Source organism: Neospora caninum, chromosome VIII (assembly GCF_000208865.1).
Source record: "Neospora caninum Liverpool complete genome, chromosome VIII".
In the NCBI taxonomy this organism is placed as follows: domain Eukaryota; phylum Apicomplexa; class Conoidasida; order Eucoccidiorida; family Sarcocystidae; genus Neospora; species Neospora caninum.
The window spans coordinates 20,420-39,516 of NC_018395.1; the positions used below are offsets into that span (position 1 = coordinate 20,420).

General features: G+C 52.2%; 3 protein-coding genes across 3 annotated transcripts; 1 reads left to right on the plus strand and 2 right to left on the minus strand.

Annotated features, from left to right (window-relative positions):
* Window positions 1-3,136: 3,136 nt before the first annotated feature.
* NCLIV_030070 (conserved hypothetical protein) lies at window positions 3,137-5,764 on the plus strand (the record flags this gene model as incomplete). The annotated part of the gene is made up of 6 exons (XM_003883203.1): window positions 3,137-3,275; window positions 3,865-3,929; window positions 4,322-4,465; window positions 4,761-4,847; window positions 5,259-5,383; window positions 5,647-5,764. The coding sequence occupies 6 exons, from the start codon at window positions 3,137-3,139 to the stop codon at window positions 5,762-5,764; spliced, it is 678 nt and encodes a 225-aa protein (XP_003883252.1).
* Window positions 5,765-7,146: 1,382 nt separating this feature from the next.
* Window positions 7,147-11,058, minus strand: NCLIV_030080 (putative peroxisomal multifunctional enzyme; the record flags this gene model as incomplete). The annotated part of the gene is made up of 8 exons (XM_003883204.1): window positions 7,147-7,394; window positions 7,901-7,982; window positions 8,366-8,544; window positions 9,085-9,181; window positions 9,636-9,763; window positions 10,073-10,202; window positions 10,747-10,848; window positions 11,044-11,058. 8 exons carry the CDS (start codon window positions 11,056-11,058, stop codon window positions 7,147-7,149), a joined length of 981 nt encoding a protein of 326 aa, XP_003883253.1.
* Window positions 11,059-14,700: 3,642 nt separating this feature from the next.
* Window positions 14,701-18,475, minus strand: NCLIV_030090 (putative sugar permease; the record flags this gene model as incomplete). Its single annotated transcript, XM_003883205.1, has 5 exons — window positions 14,701-14,780; window positions 15,074-15,378; window positions 15,642-15,696; window positions 15,966-16,571; window positions 17,191-18,475. The coding sequence occupies 5 exons, from the start codon at window positions 18,473-18,475 to the stop codon at window positions 14,701-14,703; spliced, it is 2,331 nt and encodes a 776-aa protein (XP_003883254.1).
* Window positions 18,476-19,097: the final 622 nt, after the last annotated feature.

Here is a 19,097-nt window from a genome sequence, read left to right on the forward strand (position 1 = left end):
ATGGAAAATTTTCGTGCACACCACAAATGCAGTCATCACCAGTCCACTGGTGGCTACGTGACTCACGCAGCTGGGCGCGACCTCGCACACGCAAAAAGCATTGGAACGTAAATGCATCTGTCCCGTCGACAGTCTTTCTAGACCGCTCGATCTCGGACTCAGCACGGAGGGACATTTCGAGGAAAAAGAATCTTTCCGAGACAGCACGTCATACGCATGTCCGAAGGCACAGTCACCCCGCCTCGGTTCATTCGAACCGAACCAGCTTCGGGGCACGGTAGTTCTTTCTGTCTCTCGCCTGCCGCTGTCTTGGAAAGCAATCACTGCAGGACGATTTGGGGACCGTACCACATCCGGGTCTCCCATAGGGCACATTCCACGAGCCACTTGAAAGCATTTCACAGGGATTGAAAAGCGGCGGCTCTCCGAAACGTGTCGATCTTTTCTGATCGGTGCTGCACATGTGGAACCACAGAAACTACATTACATATCTATATCTATATATATGTATATCTGTAAGGCAACAGAGAAGGAGCTGCAGAAGTGGAAGGAAACCAAAAGCCATATATATATATATATTGGATGCAAGAAAGGAGTAGCATCTATTGTGTCTCTACAGAGGAGAAAGGGATGACCAAGTCTCCATAAAGTTTGGGGTGAGGGGCATTGTTTCTCTTAAGGGACTGTGGAGGTGGACAAAAAGACTCGAGACACACAAACACTTTGTGTTCTGACCGCGGACCCCCCACCCGAACGAGTCCCGTTGATTTCTATGGAGAGCGAGAAAAGTGGAAACAAGACCCCACTCTGAACGCTGAAATTCTGTTCCCGGAGAGAAAACATGATGACGAAAAGTCGACTCTCCTCTGTCATCGCATTTTGGCAATGTGCATAAGAAACGCAGTCAGGATTCCCCGCAAACGACTGGGAAGAATCTCTCGTGCTTCAGCCACGCGTCTTGGCCTCGGAGGCTTCCCGGTGCAGATTTCTCATTGTTCGCCAGAGAAAGAAGGGAAAACTGGAAAAGAGTGGCAGGCCGGTGTTCTCAGAACTGAAAAACAGACAACCGAAGGAAAAGTGACCTCGTGCTTGAAGTGCAGAAGGGTGTAAGATACAGCGAAGGAGAGGGAGCACGGGGAAGAGATGTCGTCTTAGGGGTCGAATCCAGTGTGAGAAATCCATGCTGAAGATGAGGTCAAATTAACGTCTTTTATAGACACTGCGCGACCTTATTTCCTTACACGTGCTTCAGAGATCTATCCTTGAACCTGAAAACTACACGGGTACAGACGATTCACGCTTTTCTTCTCTCCAAACTGTGGGGGAAAAGGTGGAATGAGCACGTGAGGAATGGAGAGCCGTGCCTCTTCTTTTATCTGTTCTTCTTCGTGTTAACTCACACTATATACATATACATACTATATACATATATGTAGAGGATAGGGAGCTGGAGGGTGTTGGACTCCGCTGTGTCTCGGGTGTTTCTCTGTTTCTATCCGCGACCTCATCTATTCTAATAAGCTGCATAGACCAAATGCATTGTAGACGGCATTGGATTCTTGATCACCGTGGTTTTCTCGTTTTTGCCTTCTCATCTAGAAGGTCCCCTGCACAAGTTCTGGCAAGGTGAGAGACGCGCCGAGAGAAAGAACACAACTTGCACAACTTCTTTCCAACTTGAAGGAGGGAAAAGCATGACCAAGGAGTCGCGCTTTCTCCCAGTAAGTCCTCTTTTTCGGGTGTATGTACACCTCGAGGGAGGAGACGTTGCTCTGCTGCGGTGCATATACACCAGGCAGCGAGTACCCTCACGTCAACCATGAAGCGATCGTCGGAAGTAAACGAAGACAGAAAAGAGGAGAGGAACAAGAGACAAAGGCAAAAGAGACGGAAGAGAAAGAGGAAAAAATGAAGAGAAAGGAGAGGGAAAAACTGTTCTTCCTCCAAATATGAACCGTCGTGTCCTGTCTCTCTTTCCACCTCGTGCCCAGCTGTCATCTGATAGCCTGGCGGCTCTTCCTTGCGCTGGAGAAGGGCATGCAAAAAAACCTCCAGAAAAATCCCAAGAAATCGACGCCTGTCTTGCGCTTTTTCTCCACCTGAAGTCCTTCACGTGGTTCTGTTGCAAAAATAGTGAACAGCGATTTCCTTATGCGTTAAAAACAACGAAAACGCTTCTCTCTGTTCGTTCTTTCTTCCTTGTCTTCTCTGGCCTCCCGTGTTCTTGTGGTGTGTACTGGTTGCTTGTCTTCCGGCTTACCTGCTTTCCGTAAGTCGTCAGCGAAGCTTCTCCTGCACCTATTGGGAAATCGTTGTTGTTTTCGCAGTACTGTTTTTTTTTCCCGATCTCACTTCCTCTCCCATCCTGGCATACCCTCGGAAGAAGACGGACGTCGATGACACCCGGAGGAGGGCCCGCCAAGCCCCCGCGACACTTCCCTTGAAATAATTGTGCGACAGACAGGCGACGAGACCTGAATTCTGGAGTGTATTTACACTACAAGACGCCGAGGGCAGCGAGAAAACAACAAGGAGGGACAGCGGCCGCAAGAGACACAGCGTGACGGGGAAACGCCTGGGGGAGAGAAACCGGTTTCTTCTGGGTGCCTTGTGCATCTCGTTTCAGTTTCTTCTGCTCAAACTCCGTGTTCCCGAAGCACTGGTTCTCTCGATCGCGGATCCTCGTTTTTTGCTTCTCGCTCTCCTTCGTCGTCCTCCTCTTCCTCCTGTTTCGCTCGGAGATCCTCCCTGGAAGCTTCCTTTCTTGTCTCCCGTCCCCTCCCTTAGGTTTAGTCTTCTTCAGTGTCTTTCCTCCCTTCTGCAGCGCCCTTATCACACGAGAAGAACCAACGTGAAAAAGAGACGTCCCCTCTGAGGAAAGCCGTTCGATGTGTGCATGCATGTAAAAAACAAACGTACATACCCACACCGCAAATAGTCGCAAACATCGTTCCGTCCGTCCGTCCGTCCGTGTCAGCTCACGTTTCGAACACTCACATACATACATCCATACATACTATATACATTTCCGCATATACAAATATATATGCGTTTCTAAATCTTTAGAGGGAGAGGGGAAGTGAAGAGAGAAGTCAACTTCGTGGGGATTATCGGTCTCTCGAGAACACTAGACAAGATGGCAGGACAAGGCAAAGGGGAACAGGCAACTCCCGCGGCTCCTACTCCGGCGACAGAAGAAATTGCCGACACTGCCGCGACAGACTCGCAGCAGGAGGAAGAACAAAAGCGCCTCGAGTTAATCCTCTCGAACATGCGTAAGGCCGTAGACTTTAAATCTGGAATCGACTGCACATTTCCGTAAACTAGAGGATACTCTCTTTCGCAAATGTGTGTACAAGCATGCAGAGATATAATCAGAGTTTTTCATCTCCATGTAATATATATATGTATATTCGTGTCGACATTTTTGTGGATATTTCTTCGTCCTCAAGTCCGCGCCATTTCTCTTCCCCGACCAGAGTTAGGTCCTCGGAAGTTTATGATACTCACTAGAATCCGATGCATGCAGAAATATATATATGTACTTTTATATATATATATACTTTCATATACTTATATATATATATATACCTATACATATAAGTATGCTTTTCTGCATATGCGGAGCCTTCCCGCAGACGCGCAAGACCTCGCTTATATATCGAGGCAATTTGCGTCGACAGGGTGTCTCGGCTTGTGTGCTCCGAGGCACCGAAGAAGCGTCTATTTTCGTGGGATAAATGCAGATCGATTTGTCTTTCTGGTCCTGACTCTCGTGACCAGATCGTCGAAATGCACCACTCACGTGTCTTCCAGTGTCTTGCCTCTCTTTACTCTCCTCTCCATTCTTTTTGTTCTCTTCAGGGCGCGTTTCTAACTTGTACAGCGAGGCGGAACTCTTGCGCGTCGTGGAGGATTATGTCGCTGACGTAAGGCATGCACTTGTCTCTTTCTGAAACCGTTTTAGAGCGGCGTTTCTCCTGCGCGCACGAACCGGGTCTCGATCCTCTTGGCGGCCTCAGTGTTCTTCGCGTTCTTCCCTTATCTCCTCCCCTCCCGCCCCTCTACAGTGGAGACCAGGGATTCTGTCCGTGTTTGACTCCGTTCACTTCTCGTCCTCTCTTTTTGTGTCCCTCCTTTGGTTCTCCCTTCTTTTCTCGAAGTCTCTGTCCATTTTGCACTGCTTTCGTCGACGCGCTCCGTTTTTTCCCGACCCGGCGGAAAACGCACACCTACACTCGCCTCTCTTCTCCCTCACCCTCGTTTCCTTCTCTCTCCTCGCGACTGCTTCCACATTCCCCGCCCCTGCGTCTCCTGCCAGTGCATGACTCACTTAGGCTACCAGGAGTACCGGCTGTACTCGAACCTTCGCCTCTTGATCGCGTCGTTCGCGTGCTGCGTCGCCGCCTACGCGTCCTTCGGCGTCCCCTTCCCCACAGACGGCCCATACCTCAAACTCTCGATTGTACGAGACGCACGAGACGCATAGCCGCACAATCGGAACGAGGCAAGGTGTTGCCGCGAACTTCCAGAAGGAGCAGGGCAAAAGAAACTTGCAAACGCCGAAGCAGCGGACGGAGAGGGTGATGCAGAGGGAGAAGGAATGTAGACGTACCGAACAGCTTTTGTCGGCCGAGATCGACGCTTGTGAGGCGAAGAAGATACAGATCCAGAACAACCGGAGGAGGTGAAGGTTTGCGTCTCCTCGCGCTGGCTTACTTGCTTTGTTTGGACCTCTCCTAACTCGCTTGTGCGTTTAGGTTACCTTTTTCGTTTCCCTTCTCGTCCTCCTCTTCATCGAGACGGTTTGCGTGAAAAACGCCATCGCCTGCTTCAAAGACAAAGACGTAAGCACCGGAGAGGGGGAAGCAGCGAGAGAGGGCACGGCTCTTGAGACTGGCAAGACGAGATGAGACGCTGGAGGACAGAAAAGGGACTTGAGCTAGATGTAAGAGGGCCTCGGTCGCCAGTTGCTTCTTTTTCCGCCCCGTTTTCCTCTGCGCTTGCTCTTTTTTTCGTGCTTCGCCTTGAGGGCGAGAACAGGGAGACGCCGACCTGTGAAGGCAGGGGAGAAGAGAGACACTACGAGGCAAACTTGTTGCGTTTCCCTCTCTCGCGGGTTCGCGGCCGCTCTTGCGGCTTCTTCGTGATCCGGAGGTTTCCTCTCCCCTCCAAGTGTTTGCGTGGCCCGATCCGGATGCGTTTCCTCGCGGGCCCTGTCTCTTCACTGCCATGGAGCTTTGCCTCTGTGTCCTCAGGGAGAAGCCTTCTTCATCGACAGCCACATCGACCGGAACACGAATGACCTCGTCCTTGCCATTCGCCAGAAAAGCCTGTACCTCTCCACAGCCTCCAACGTCGGCCGTTTCTTCGACAGCAAGGGGTGAGAGAAGAGGGAGAAAAAAAGAAGACAGAGAAAGAACCGGCACAGAACAGAGACGCGAAGGAGTCGGAGAACAAAAGGGGAAATGGTGGCAAGAGGAGCCGCGGAGACGGGAAGAGGAGGCCGAGAAATCCAGCCTTTGGCAGCGCTCGGGGATTCTCGGCGGTTCCCAGCTCTGATTCCGCAAATAGAAATGAGAGAGCGTGAAATGCGACAGACCACGTTTTGTCCCCAACGTGCAATTTGATCCTTCTTTTGCTCAGGTATTTGTTGATTGACACACTGTACGAGGAGCTGACGAACCTGCTGCAAGACTTCGAGAATGGCCTCTCAGACGCCACCAAACTCGCAGCTGGCCGCAGGAAAAAGAAGAACGCATGAGAGAAGACAGGGAAGAAGAGAGAAAGGGGGGACTTCAAATATGACGTTTTTGTCTTGAATCGCTCCAGTCGACAATGTTGGTCGCGGGTACCCTTCGCTCCGAGGTTTCTACACTGAACTGCGGCGTTTCTCGTTCCAAGAAGCTGGGGAGAGGAAACCTGTCTTTTCCGCACCGAGTTTCCTTCGCCGTTTAGCCTTTTCGCTTCCACGCTCTCGCGTCTTCCTCGACGGTTTCCGCTCCTCCCCGTGTCCCGCTCTGCTTTTGCCTCTTTCTTTTTGCTTCCTGGCGTTTCTTCCTCGCTCGTTTCTCTGTTGTTTGGACGAGGTGTCTCTGACTCTCACCTCTGCGCAAGCGTCTGTCTCCGTTTCCCCACGTGCTCTGTGCTTGACAAAAGCGCCTGTCCATGCAGCGAAGAAAGAAACTGTTTAGGTCGCGGTTTTCTTCCTGCCTCTTTCGCTGTGTGCGCATCCCTCTCTGGACTGCTCAAATCGTGAAGGCTTTTGTCTATGTCTGTGGCCTTCGTGGTTTTCCTGCGCAGACGGTGAGGCATGGTCTCTCCTGTGGGGCGGGGTGTCTCCTTTTCCACATGCCTGCGTCTCTCGCTGTGTTTTCGCCTTTTCGCGACATCAAACGGAGGCATCGAAAGGGCGACAGACACCCGGTCTCTACATGCAATCGCGTCGCCATTTCTGCTTCCAGCTGAACAGCCGGAAAGAGTTTCGGGTCTCAGGCTGGCGACACGACCAGGCATCTCTTCGTCTAAGATGCGTGGATCGTTGCACGAGAGAGAGGCACTGCGTCTCACAAAAGACGCCAGTACCTGGCCTCGGCCATCGTGTCTGGGCTCTACGAGTCTCGTCCTCCAACACCAGATGATTTTTTACGTCAGCAGAACGGAGACAAAAGTGTCTCTCTTTTGGGTTCTTAGACCTCAGCGAGGCAAAGGGGGGGGAGTGTCGGCCTTCTCACAGAAAACCTGAGGATTTCATGTGCGAGATTGCTCACAGAGACGTCCTGAGTTAGGGTGAGAACTGAGGCGCGCCTCTGTTCTCAGGCAATCTTCAAGTGGTGAAAGAAAACGGCTACTACGGTCATTCGAGGTAGAGAATGCGAAATTGCACACGAGACGAATCTCCACGTTCTCTCCGTCGTTTAGATATATAATATATAGGTATTCAGACATGTATACGCAAGTATATAGATACGTATGTGCAAACATCGATACCTACTTGTATACAAATGCGCATCGATAGATACTGATGTTCACCCTTTTCTGTTGTGCAAATATTCCCCGATAGATCCATATACATAGGGTAGATCGACGGGTCACGTAGGAAATCGGCTTCGGTATAGGCGTGAAACATATGACTTCCTCTCTGCATTACAATTTTGAGATCTGAGGGCCAGGGCTGCGAACTGTGAGGATGCCTTTTTCGAGGCACACTTGGTCATCTTTGGTTCTGTTGACCACGTTGAAGAGAACCGCACTCTCGTTCCCTGCATTTTCTTCCGCGTCAGAAATCCACATCTGAACACGGAGCTCGTCGCCGGGTGTCACGGCTGCGGAGAAGCGTCCGGACACCGAAGCCACGCGATCAGGGTCGTTCTCCAACAAAGTCTGAATGATCGCTGGAAAGGGCAGAAAAGGAAGGAACCAGCGGGTGAAAAAGGGCATCACCTTCCCTAAGGGACGCTGGAAAGGGCAGAAAAGGAAGGAACCAGCAGGTGAAAAAGGGCATCACCTTCCCTAAGGGACGGTGAAAAAGACACCACACAGGAAGAAAAACTACTAGAGACCACATACACTGGCCCTCGGGCTTTCAAACCTCCGCAGCGATTCAACTGCTCCAAAATGCTCTCGACCTTGCACGAAAAAAGAAGACGATTGACATCCACACAAGCAAAGAACTCTCCGCTCTCAGTGGGGGTGTCTATTCTCTTTTGTAGCTTCCATTCTACTCCCTATGCATATAAATACATATAAATACATATATATATATATATATATGTCCATTCATATTTGCGTGCAATCGCGGTTTGTAGCTGAGTCAGAAGCACCTTTTTGGGGAGTCACTCATCGACGCAGAGACAAGTTTAGGCTTTGAAGAAGACAGTTTTGAACTTTTTTGGCTTGCCTCGAGTTGCGATGCCGAAGGTGCAGAGGCCGTGGAGAATGGGTCGCTTGAAGCCGCCTAAGGCAGCCATTTGGCGATCGACCTACAGAAGGCAGTAGAGAGAGAAGAAAGTGAAAAGTGAGGCAAAGGAGATCTTCTCGACAGAGCCTTTTCTCCGGACATGCGCACTCCTCGTCCAACAAGAAGGCTCCCGTTGTACGGATCTCGTTCACACCGATACATTCAGATTTCTGTGTAGACGTTTTTTACATAGATATTGCTGTATACTGTGTATTCGGAGTAGACCTGCGTATCTATACATATACATATATATATATATATATATTTACGTATACATGTGTGGGCATGTTTTACGTCTGTGCGGGTTAGCACGGTTTCCCGTATTGAGGCGTTTGCCTATTTTGGGCACAACGTGGAAGAATGTGCAGCGAGAGAGGCCAGAATTCGACAAATATTCTTGCCTACATGAAGGGGGTTTGTGTCCCCGCTTAGACGATAAAGGAGAGCGAGATTTTCGGGTGTCTTGATGTCAAACACTTTTGAAGGTGGGCCTTGGAAGGAGACACTCGACTTCTGGCGCTTCGCTCGACTTCGCGGGTCTTCTGCGCTGCGTTTATCTGTCGCACTCGAAGGCTGATCCGTCGCTGACGAGAAATTCCCTACAGCCCCACAGGGAAGGCGCGAAAGAAGAGTTGCCAGAAAGAATCAAGGAAAGGAGAGAAAGGCAGAAGGGAAAAAGGGGAGGAATATACAACGGGAAGGGTCGCAGCTCCCTGCCGCACAGTTCGCAACGGCTCTGACAGAACAGAAGGGAAGATCCATTCGTAGCAACTGCGCAAAGCTACAAAGCAACTGTTTACCTCGCACAATCGGGCACGTAGTATAGACCTCGATTATCTTCAAAAGAGTAAATAGACTTAGATGAATATTCTCAAGCGCAAGGTCCAGCAACGTACTGCTACAAGCTTCTCTCATCAAACATATATATATATATATATATATATATATGATTGACATCTATGGACACCTTAAATGCATCTATCTATCTGTATATATATATATATATATATATATATATATATATATATGTACCTCTACGGACGCCTCTTGATCCATCTCTATGCATTAGCATTTAAATACAAATATTTGAGTGTAGGCGTATCTCGAGGCAGCAAGTTACTTACCAAGTCCACGGATGAACAGCATGGATTCGTTTCGGCAGATCAGAGCTCCAGTTTTCTCACACGTGCTGTCGGAGGCGACCGTAACCAAGGCACCCGACTGGTGTGACGAGGGACAGAAGACGGTTCAGAAAAAAGGAGCAAAATACCTTTAAGAACAAGGAAGGAAAAGAAGAAATAAAGTGTCCTCCGCGTTGGAAAAGATGTATCGACTCTCAATCGGCACAGCTGCCTCTCCTGTCGATCGACCTACATATACCTATCGTCGTCGCTCTACCTAGCCTGAGTACATCTAGGCGCTCGTGTGCATGCCCTATATATATATATATATATATCCAGTTTAGATCTGGTTTCTTGTACCCCTTGGCAGTGTAGCACTTTCTTCTGTGTCGCTCTTCATATCCAACAGTTGTTTTCGGAGTGTCGATCCCCCTATCGTATGTAGCTCTCGAGTTGCGATCTGCCTCTCTGTTGTCCATCTTCCTTCTCCCTGTATTGCTGTGCAACTCTCGAAGGTCGCAAGCGCCTGTACACTTTTTGTGTGATGTTCCTACTTTCTTGTCTTCGACGTCGCTGATAATTGAGCGATGGATCATTCGAGGTATCTTCTCTGCCAGCGGCCGGAAGAGTGTCACTTTCTGCTGGCCATGCAGAAGCATCATGGGGTTAAACTCCGGCAACCCTGCAGCAGCAAAATCCAGCGGACGGGAGAGTCGGCGCCAGGATGCTCTTTTTCCTTGGAAACTCCGCCAAGAGTCGCGTAGAGCAGATGCATGCGTTACACGACATAATTACCGTACGCATGTGGCTATTTATACACATACCCAGGCACAAGGGGTGCACGCCCGTGTGTATCAGAAGACACATATTTCGACATTTCCACTTGAACCGGCTCAATGTGCATTGCATGTCTAGACGCTGGGACTGCACCCCAAAAATCCGCGAAAAACTCGCGTTTTTTTGTGCTCTTCTGTCCCTAGACCGTGTGTACCAGGACAGCTTTGCAGCCCCTCCAGCAAGAGTTCAAAGGAGGGAAAAGTAGTGGCAAAAGAAGGAATAACTTTGAAACCGTCGCCATGTTGCTCGTAGGTGTAGGCGAGGTCTATGTCGTTTAACGGATCCTACGAAAACAGACACCAGCGAAGAAAACTTCGAGGGTGGGCGGATGGCCAAGGTCAAGCTAAAGAGGAAGGGGTACAGAAAATGCAGAAGAAGAGAGCGAAAAGCAAAGCAGCGGAAACCAAACTCGAACAGAGTGCTCGCGAGTTTGTTGGCCGACGTCGTGCCGAAAGGAATTGCAAAACGAAACACAACAGGAAAGCAACGGCGACAAACGAAACTGACGGCACAAGGGAGCCGACACCAACGACAACCACGGAAAGGGACAACGGGAAAAAGTGGAAACCAACGGTGGCGTGTCAATTACACACTTCTCTCCCATCTGCGTAGACGCAGACCATCCGACACGTCGTAAATTCATATATATATATATATATATATACAAAGATATATATATGCGCGTCTGCATCTTTCCCTTTGTGCCTATGTATAGAGCGAGTGGTATGGGCGACAGAAACAGGCTTATGTGGCTATCTTTCCCGGGAGAGTGACGTTTTTTCCAACATCTGTTTTTTTTCTTCACCGCCGGGCGGTTCCAGAGCTCACCTGACTACAACCAACACCTAGGGCGTAGATGATCGAGTCTCTGGGCGTGTGAGAGGTCCTGCTCTCTCCCAAAACATGGCCGACGCATTTGTCGCGAATCACCTGCGTATTAACGGCCCGAATCAAAGGCACGGCTCTCGGAAGTCGAGCACTTGTCCTCGGCGCGGAACTCTTACCAGGTCGCACGCTGCGGGAGGGAACTCATCTCGTGTGCTCTTTCCAGCTTGTCCCCTCACGCTCCTGGAGTCCCCCGGCTTCTGTTGTCTTCTCCGCTGATCAGTTAGCAAGAGTACTCACTTTCTGTGGCTTCATGGCTTTCGGTTTGCTGAGTGCAGAGAAACTTCCTGCTGTGTCGACCGTGGTCGTGTGACGGGGCCGGCCCTGTGCGCTACGGCAAAAAAGAGGAAGAATTCCACGCCTGCGCGGGAAAATGCTGCGTCTGTGAGGGAAGCACGACGACACGGGAAGCGGAAACACCACTAACGTCGAAATAAAGAGTCCGCACTCAGTTCTGGCCTTTGCCTTCGAGTCGAAACCCAGCAGCCCACATCCTCCACTGCGTCTGCCAAAAAGAGTAGACCCAACAGCTAGGGAGTGCGTTTGACCCTTTGAGTGTTTCACGATTTTGACACCTTTTCTCTCTTTTTTGCCGCACGCGCTTTCACTTGTACCATTTCGGCGTCGTAGGTCGGCCCAGAGGTCAGCCCGCCAGCGCTGGTACGCAAAAAAGTGTGTCGCCGGAGGGGTGAAGTGACTGCACGTGGGAAACTGGAAAAAGCACTTGGAGAGAGGCAACCCAATCGTCTCTCCTTCGGCACTGTTCGCGAATCCCGTATTTCTCAATGCGTATCACGGCGAGACGTGTGGTAACAGGCTTTGCGGTGAAAACGGACGCCCAGTCTCACTCTACTTACACCTGGGATGATGCGCACGCAGCTCTCTAGTTTCATGCTCACAAGCGTCTTTGTCTCTGTATCACTCTTTATTAAATCTGGATTTGCGTCAGAGGCTGTGCTCGTTCCGTGGGCACTGACGCCACGCAAGCGTGGGAGTTCTTTTCCCTGCAATTTTCTGGGGTCGGTAAACTACGTGCTTGCCTTAAGCAGGTTCATTCTTGAGATCTTCTTTTCAGAGCACGTGAAGCAAACATATCCAGATCTGCGACGCCCGAAAACTGGCGTCCCTTGGCATTTAGCCGCTAAATTACAGCTATCCAAGACATATTTATCTCTCGCGTGTTTGGTCCAATGCCGCGTTATACTACGTAGATCACATGGCTGCTGGTAATTTGAGGTCATACTAACGGTGATAAGGGAAGTTTTGCCGTCTCCTTGACGCTCACCTCCGAGGCTTGGCGTGCTGAGGCAGTGAGTGACGGTCTGTCACTCTGTATTCGTGATTCGGGCTAGCAAGGCTACGAGCGAACAGACGAGAGAAATGCCTTTCCTGTGAGAACCCCCCGCCCCAGGCGGCTCTCTTGCGCGTCTCGGTTTTCGGGTAGCTTCTGGCTTGGCAGTACGTGCACCACGAACCTTCTCAGGGGAAGAGAGAAAAGGTTCGCCGTCCTTAGCATTTCTGGTAGGGCCCAGAGATGAGCAAAAGGATGGAGACGTCCGGCGAGTCTTCCCCCTTCGGCGCCTTCTCGCGAGGCAAAGCGGTAGGATGGGGGTTTCGGGAAAAGGCGGAGGGCCCGGAACGAGAAGTCAGAGAACAGTCCCCTGCCGCGTTGCCTCCTGTTCCGCGTGGATGCGGAGAACACAGAGAATCTCCGCTTTTGTCGCAGCTGAACAAGAGTGACGGCCGTTCCACGCTCTGCCTCTATCCACAGGCTACCTTCCTACCAAAATATGTAGGTTTCACGTGGGGACCTCTTTTCCTCTGTCTTTCGAATGCACACTTTCCAGAGAAAAAGATGGTAGTGACGGAAGTGGGATCTTCTAGACGTGAGAGTTTCCTTCGCACAGAAGAGGAAAGGAAGTCGACTCTCCTGTGGAAGCACAGGTGCGGCTTCCCGCGGCGAGAGAAGCGAGCACTTTCCATGTTTGAGACCAAGAACGCGACTCTCCTGCATCCACCGAGAAAGCGCTTTTTTACATGCGCTGGCAGGGTTCTTTCTCAAGCTTTTTACTTTTTGTGCAAGAGAACTTCCCTGGCGGCAACCGCCGAAACTAGTTTGTGAAGACGTCAGCCGGTCTGTAGAAACAAGGACTGAAGCTGGACTCCCTGTTACACATAAAAAGAGATTCCTTGCTTTCTACAAACTACCTTGTTCTGGGGGTAGATACGAGTTGGACTCCTAAGATCTCGAAAGTCCTTGTCCACTGGATCCAAGCTCTGTTGTGCTTTTCACGACCATGGCAAGTTCTGGGCGAGGCAGCCCGCTCTCTTGGAAGACTGTGGCCCCAGCAACTTGGAGCCTTCCCGACTTCATTCGATTTGTGTTATACAGGATTCCGTATCACTTGTCTACTCCGAAGATCCACTTGTAATGTGATACAGGATGGGCGCCTGTGGCGGGTTGCTTGCGCTGCTGATAGTGTTACACTGTGGAAAAGCTCGGTTTGGGCGACTGGGAAATTCGGAACGCACGCAGGGACGAGAGGGGGCGAAAGAAACAAGGAACACACGCTTCTTCACCGGCAAGAAAGAAAACAGATCAAACCGCAGTATGCTTTTGCCTCCCCCTCTCACCCCCACTTTCACTTTGTGAAGATATAATTCCATTTGTCTGGATAGACTTACAAGTCTCAATTCCTCGTGCAATCAAAATATATCCAGGTGTACAAGGGGCACCGCTGTGCGCGGGAGAATGACACAGATTTAAAGAGCTCACATTGCTGGTGGTGATCTCGATAAAGAGACAACAGACACATGGACGTACATGCATCAGTACAGCAGCATGTATGTATATATATAGGAAGATAGATAAACCCGACTCGCATTCTAGAGTGTGTGTAAAAATAGAGATCACACTATATATAGTTGGCGCGCGAGTTGCGGCCTTTTTAGGTATCGCGTCCCCTTTCCTTTTGCAGCGTCGATCATTCCTTGGTCTTTCCCGCCGTCCTTTGTTTGGAGAAAAGCTGGAGGGAACACGTAAGCAAGGAAAAGGAACTTGAAACCCCGGCGAGAGAAACGGGAGAAAGAAGTAGTGGTTCTCCACGGAGACCGAGGTCTCGCGTGCAGAGAGCCGCGCAGATCCTCTCTGCTCCCAGACTGCCGCGCGCACAGACGCGCTGCAGTTGAATACGCCGAATCTCTCGCTTCAGTTCAGACAAATCTAGTCCTATCGCCGTTCGTCGCTGGTGGTCTGCTCTACACGCCACCGTACGAGAGCGACGCAAAATCAAATACCGATTTACAGAGATGCAGAAAGACATATACGTGTCGGTGATTACACACAAAAAAGAGCCGAGCACGCAAGAGTGACGACCTGCAACTGCGATGTGTACATGCCTCTTCGCCGATGTGACTCCCGAGAAGGACCGCTTTCCCCGACGCCTGATGCACACAACTGTATCAACGCATGTAAGCATGCGTGTACGCAAAAAGGAATATACGATTACGATCTAACACGTGCAAACAAACACAGACACGGACACATGTAGCGCGTCGCTGAGAGAGAGGTTGCCTTTCTAAAGTGGAAGAAGGAGAAAAGACACGCGTGACTGTTCTTCTCGTTCCTTACCTGGGAAACGTCTCTAGCAAGAAGAGGAAACAGCGTGCTTGACGCAGCCCCGCACGTGCCCGCGAGGGCGACGGCGACACCACTCCACCTGCACCACGAGAGGGAGAAGCAGGCGACCAAAACGGCAGCAAAGGAGAGAAAGATGGGGAAAAAGAAAAAGACGAGAAGCACGTGGAGAGGAGCACCAGACGAGACAGATTTCCGAAGACGCGTTCCTTCATTTGTTTCACCCTCTGTTTTTTTCCTGCCTCTCTGCGCTTCTTTGTTCACCCGTAGTGAGCGACGATGAGAGGCGTCAGGGTGCCTTGCAGAATCGATCCAATGCTGCCGCTGCCATTGACGAGGCCTGGAAGGCAAAAGCAGAGACGAGAAGGACGAAAAAGGGGCCAAATCGACAGGTAAGAGACGAATACAGGCGGGAAAAGGAGAGAGAAGAGCAACGAAAGGACACGGGACGACATGGACGACACGAAACGAAAAAGAGCGAGAAGTCAGGTAGCCGAAGAGAGAGAGCGCGCCACGAGGTTTTTCGAGAGACGGTAGAGAGGCTGAGAGCGGAGACGGACGAGGCGCACGAGGCGCGAGCCCCGATTCTTTTCTGCTGAGCAGAGAGAGAACGTCTCGGCTGTAAAACCTTACACGAGGCTGTGGCGACCAGTTGCTGCTTGTCTTGCTCCCGCGGCTCGTTTCCTTCTTCATGGTCCTTTTTCGTCCGCTTTGCCTCTTCAGCGCAGACATCGGCAGCAGCCATTCCGCCTAAAACGCTATCTGGACCCGCGACGCAGGAGCCGAGGAGAAACAGCAACACCCGCAGCTGTACAGACAGTTGACTCGGGGTGTTGGGATCCCGCTCGGCGAGAAGCAGCGCGCAGCATGCTGCCAGCAAACACAGCGGGGTGATGACCACGAATCGACGGCCCGAGCAAAGACGATCGGAGAGGACGCTGAGAAAGCAGAAAGAGAAGAAAAGGCAACACAAATGGAGGAGAGGCGGAAGAGGAGGGAAGGCGAGAAAGAGCGAGGGGGGAAAGAGAAAAAGACGAGAAAGAGTGGAGAAAGAGAAGAGAGCGGGGAGACGAGGGATGGAACAGGCAGGCGAGGCAGCGGCAGATGAAAGACAGAGGAGAGACAGGAGAGAAGAAAGAGACAGGTCGAGGAGACAGAGGACTGCAAACTTTTTCTCGCAGAACAAAGACAGAGATCTCACCCGACAAGCACAGCTCCCGCGACGCCGCCGGCTTCGAAGAGAATCGATCCCCAAGCTGCGACAAGACACCGGCCAGCCAGGAGAAACAAAAGTGCGAAGGAAGAAAACAGGGGACTCCGCGAAGGAAAGAAGAGAGGCACAGAAGATGAGAGGCCAGGGAAAGGAGCAGGGAAAACAGAGGGACACACAAAGAGGAACGAAAAGATCCGACGATTCCGAGGGCGATGAGCAGGAGGAAAACATAGACGGGGGAAGGACTGACTGGAGAGACGTGCGAGTCCAAACGAGCCCCCAAACGGGCGGCAAAGAAAACGAGAGACTGACTTGCTTGCAGCGGAGAGAGGAGAAGGTGCGTTTGGAGGAACAGCGGCAGCCAGTTGATCAGAAGGTACCGCACGAGCTTCATGCAAAAGTATGCGCCACACAGTTCGCCGACACCGCGGACTTTTGCTGCGGTCCAGAGCAGCTGGCCAGCAGAGACAGCGGGAGCTTCTTTTGGTTCGCTTTCTTTTCTCGAAATGGTCCCCGCGTCGCTGCACGTCCCCAGCTTCGTTCCGCTCTCTCTATCTTCAACCTGTCTCTCGGCCTCTCCGCGCCGTTTCCGCATCTCGCCTGCTGTTCTCGACTCGCTTCCTGCTGCATGCAGTTCGGCGCGGGCCGCCTTGGGCCCCACTGGGCGTTCGCCGTTCTCCTTCTCTTCTTCTCGCTCGGCTTCGAGCTCCGCGAAGCGGGCGGCGGGGTTCTCGATGAGGAAGAAGAAGAGCATCCCCCCCGAGAGAAGCACGCAGAGGCCAGGCACCAAGAAGACGAGGCGCCACGGCGCGCGCGGCTCGGGGAGCGGCAGCAGAAGCAACGAAGACGAAGACAGGAGCTCTGCCGCGACGTACGACGCAGCCATGCTGCCCGCTTGCTGACAAGTCGACCACACCCCTGCGGAGAGAAGGACAAACGGGAGACGGGAGCGCCACTCGAGGGACAGCACGTCCAGCGGAAAGGGGAAGGCCCAGAGAGGGGCGGCATGGGACTACTGTGGGGGATAATCTGGGGAGGAGAGAAGACACAGGAGCGTTGTTCCACACCGCAAAAGAGAAACACGACGAGGCAGGGGAGACGTGCGAGGAACAGCCGCGAGCCAAGAAACTGCGAAGCCTCAGTGTGTTTTCGGAGAGTTTTCTGCCCGCGATTTGGACCTTCTCCGTCGAGGACTGTCCACTTTTTTTTTGGCTCTTTGCTTGAGCGCGCAGAGAGAAAGCACGCGACGTTTTTAGGAACAACCCTTGCAGACCCGCAAGACCGGGGCACCACCCCACTGGACTGTTGAAGACAGCTAAAAGTTGACCTATGGGCTGCCCTGAGATTCGTTATTCTAACCCCGCTGGACTGCTTAATACAGCTGAATGTTGACCTATGGGCTGCCCTTAGTTTCGTTATTCTAACCCCAGTGGTCTGCTTAAGACAGCTAAAAGCTGACCTATGGGCTGCCCTTAGTTTTGTTCTAACCCCACTGGACTGCTTAAGACAGCTAAAAGCCAGAGGCGTTTCGGCTCACCGAAAGCGCCGCCGCCTCCGCGGGGCAGGCGACTCAGCCACTGCCGCAGGATGGAGACGAGGAAGGGGAAGACGAGCGCCTGAGCCGCGCCGTTCACGGCCCAGGCGAGCAGGAGCGCGGGGAGGCGCAGGAGCGGCGGCGGGGCGAAGGCGACAAAGAGGCAGGAGAAACTGGAGAGCGCGTACGCGAGGAGGAAGAAGGTTCTGAGAGTGTGGGCGAATCGAGCAGCCACGGGCGCAGCGAGCAGAAGCTGCGTGAAAGCGTACGTTGAAAGGAAGGCGGTGTCGATACAGCCCATGTCTGCGGTCGAGAGGCGCAACTCGCGCTGCAGCGTGGCCCGCGCCGAGGCGAAGGGTTTGCGAGTCAGGTACAGCGCACTGTAGCAGAAGAAAGTCAGGATGAACTGCTGGAGATGGAGCCGAGAAAGCCGCGAAGAGGAAGACGGGCGAGAGGACGACGCAAACAGAGAGGCGGTCCGACACCACGTCGAAGCGAAGGACGAAGAGAGAGAAGAGCGAGAGAGAGAAGAGGGAGGAGAGAGAGAAGGGAACGGAGCACGAATCGTGTGGTTGGGGGAGGCGACCAGCGGTGCTTTCTCACTGTCGGAGTCTGTGTTTCCTTTCGAAGAGACTCCCGTCTGAGTGGCGAAAAGAGAAGAAATCGACGAAGGCGAAGCTCTCGAGGAGCCGAGCGTTGCGACGGTCGAGACGGAGGCATCGCACTGAGACGCAAGCGAGGAGAGCTGCTTGTTGCCTTTCCCTCCGAGCTGAACAGGGAAAGAAAGGACAGACCAAAACTTGCTTGCTTCTTCTTCTTGCGAGTCGCCACCTTCGTTCTGCTTTCTCTTCGCGTGTCGCGCGGCCTTCTTTCCAATGAGACCTTCGGCGGGCGCTCCCTCGCCGTCCGTCTCCTTCCGGCCCCGCTCCGCGCCTCGACCTTCCTCTGTTGTCCCTTCTGCTGCCAGCAGAGGGCTCCCGCACGACTTGCGATTCTCTCTTCTTAGGCCTTCTCCCTGCCTCGTCTCGGGAGACACGCGCTGTTCAACCTCTTCCGGGGATTCCTTTCTTCCGCGGGCGGCGTGTTCCTTCGCTTCCTTCTCTCGCGGAGGCGAGGTGCGACGCGGGCGTCCGGCCGGCGTCTTTGGCGCGGCCTTCCGCACTGGATGGACACGCTCTGTTTGTACACCTGAAGCAGGAGGCAGAGCTTTTCTTCCGCCCCGCGCCGGAGACGGAGAAGGTTCTCGAGGAGACGCTGCTGCCGCAGCCTGCGCTCGTGTCTGTACCATCGTCGAGGCGAGAAGAAGAGAAGGAAGAAGAGAAGGAAGAAGCGAAAGAAGGACGGAGGCGAAGAACGAAGAAGAAGAGAGGAAGAGAAAGAAGCAGGGAAGAAAGGGTGTACAGAAACGGTGCGCGAGGCCAAGTGAGAATAAACAGCAAAGGACACAGAAAGGTTCCTTCCGGATATGTTCTCGTTTCTTCTGTCACGTTACCTTTACTTCTCCGTTAAATTGAAGAGAACGGAACATGTCCCGCGGTGTACATACACCCTGGACCCCCCGTTTGTGGACGTGCGATGCCTCTCTCGTGTCTTCTGCGTCGCCGTCGAGTGTACATACGCCTGAGGAAAGAGGGAAAGGAATTTTCTGGTGTATGGAGGCGGCCTTGTGATAGCCCGGACACTGAAACACGACGAAGTTCGATCCTCTCTTCGTTTTTTGGTGTGTTCGCACAAGGGACGATTTTTCGCGAAGCGTCGCGCGAGAGAGAGCCGCTAGTTGGCGAGAGCGAAGCAACAGCTCCAACGTGTAAGGTGTGCACGCAGTCTGCTGCTTTCTCTCGCTCTCGACCAAGCTCCAAAGACCGAGGTACGCCACCCTTTATGCACGGAGCAATAATGCATTGAATTTC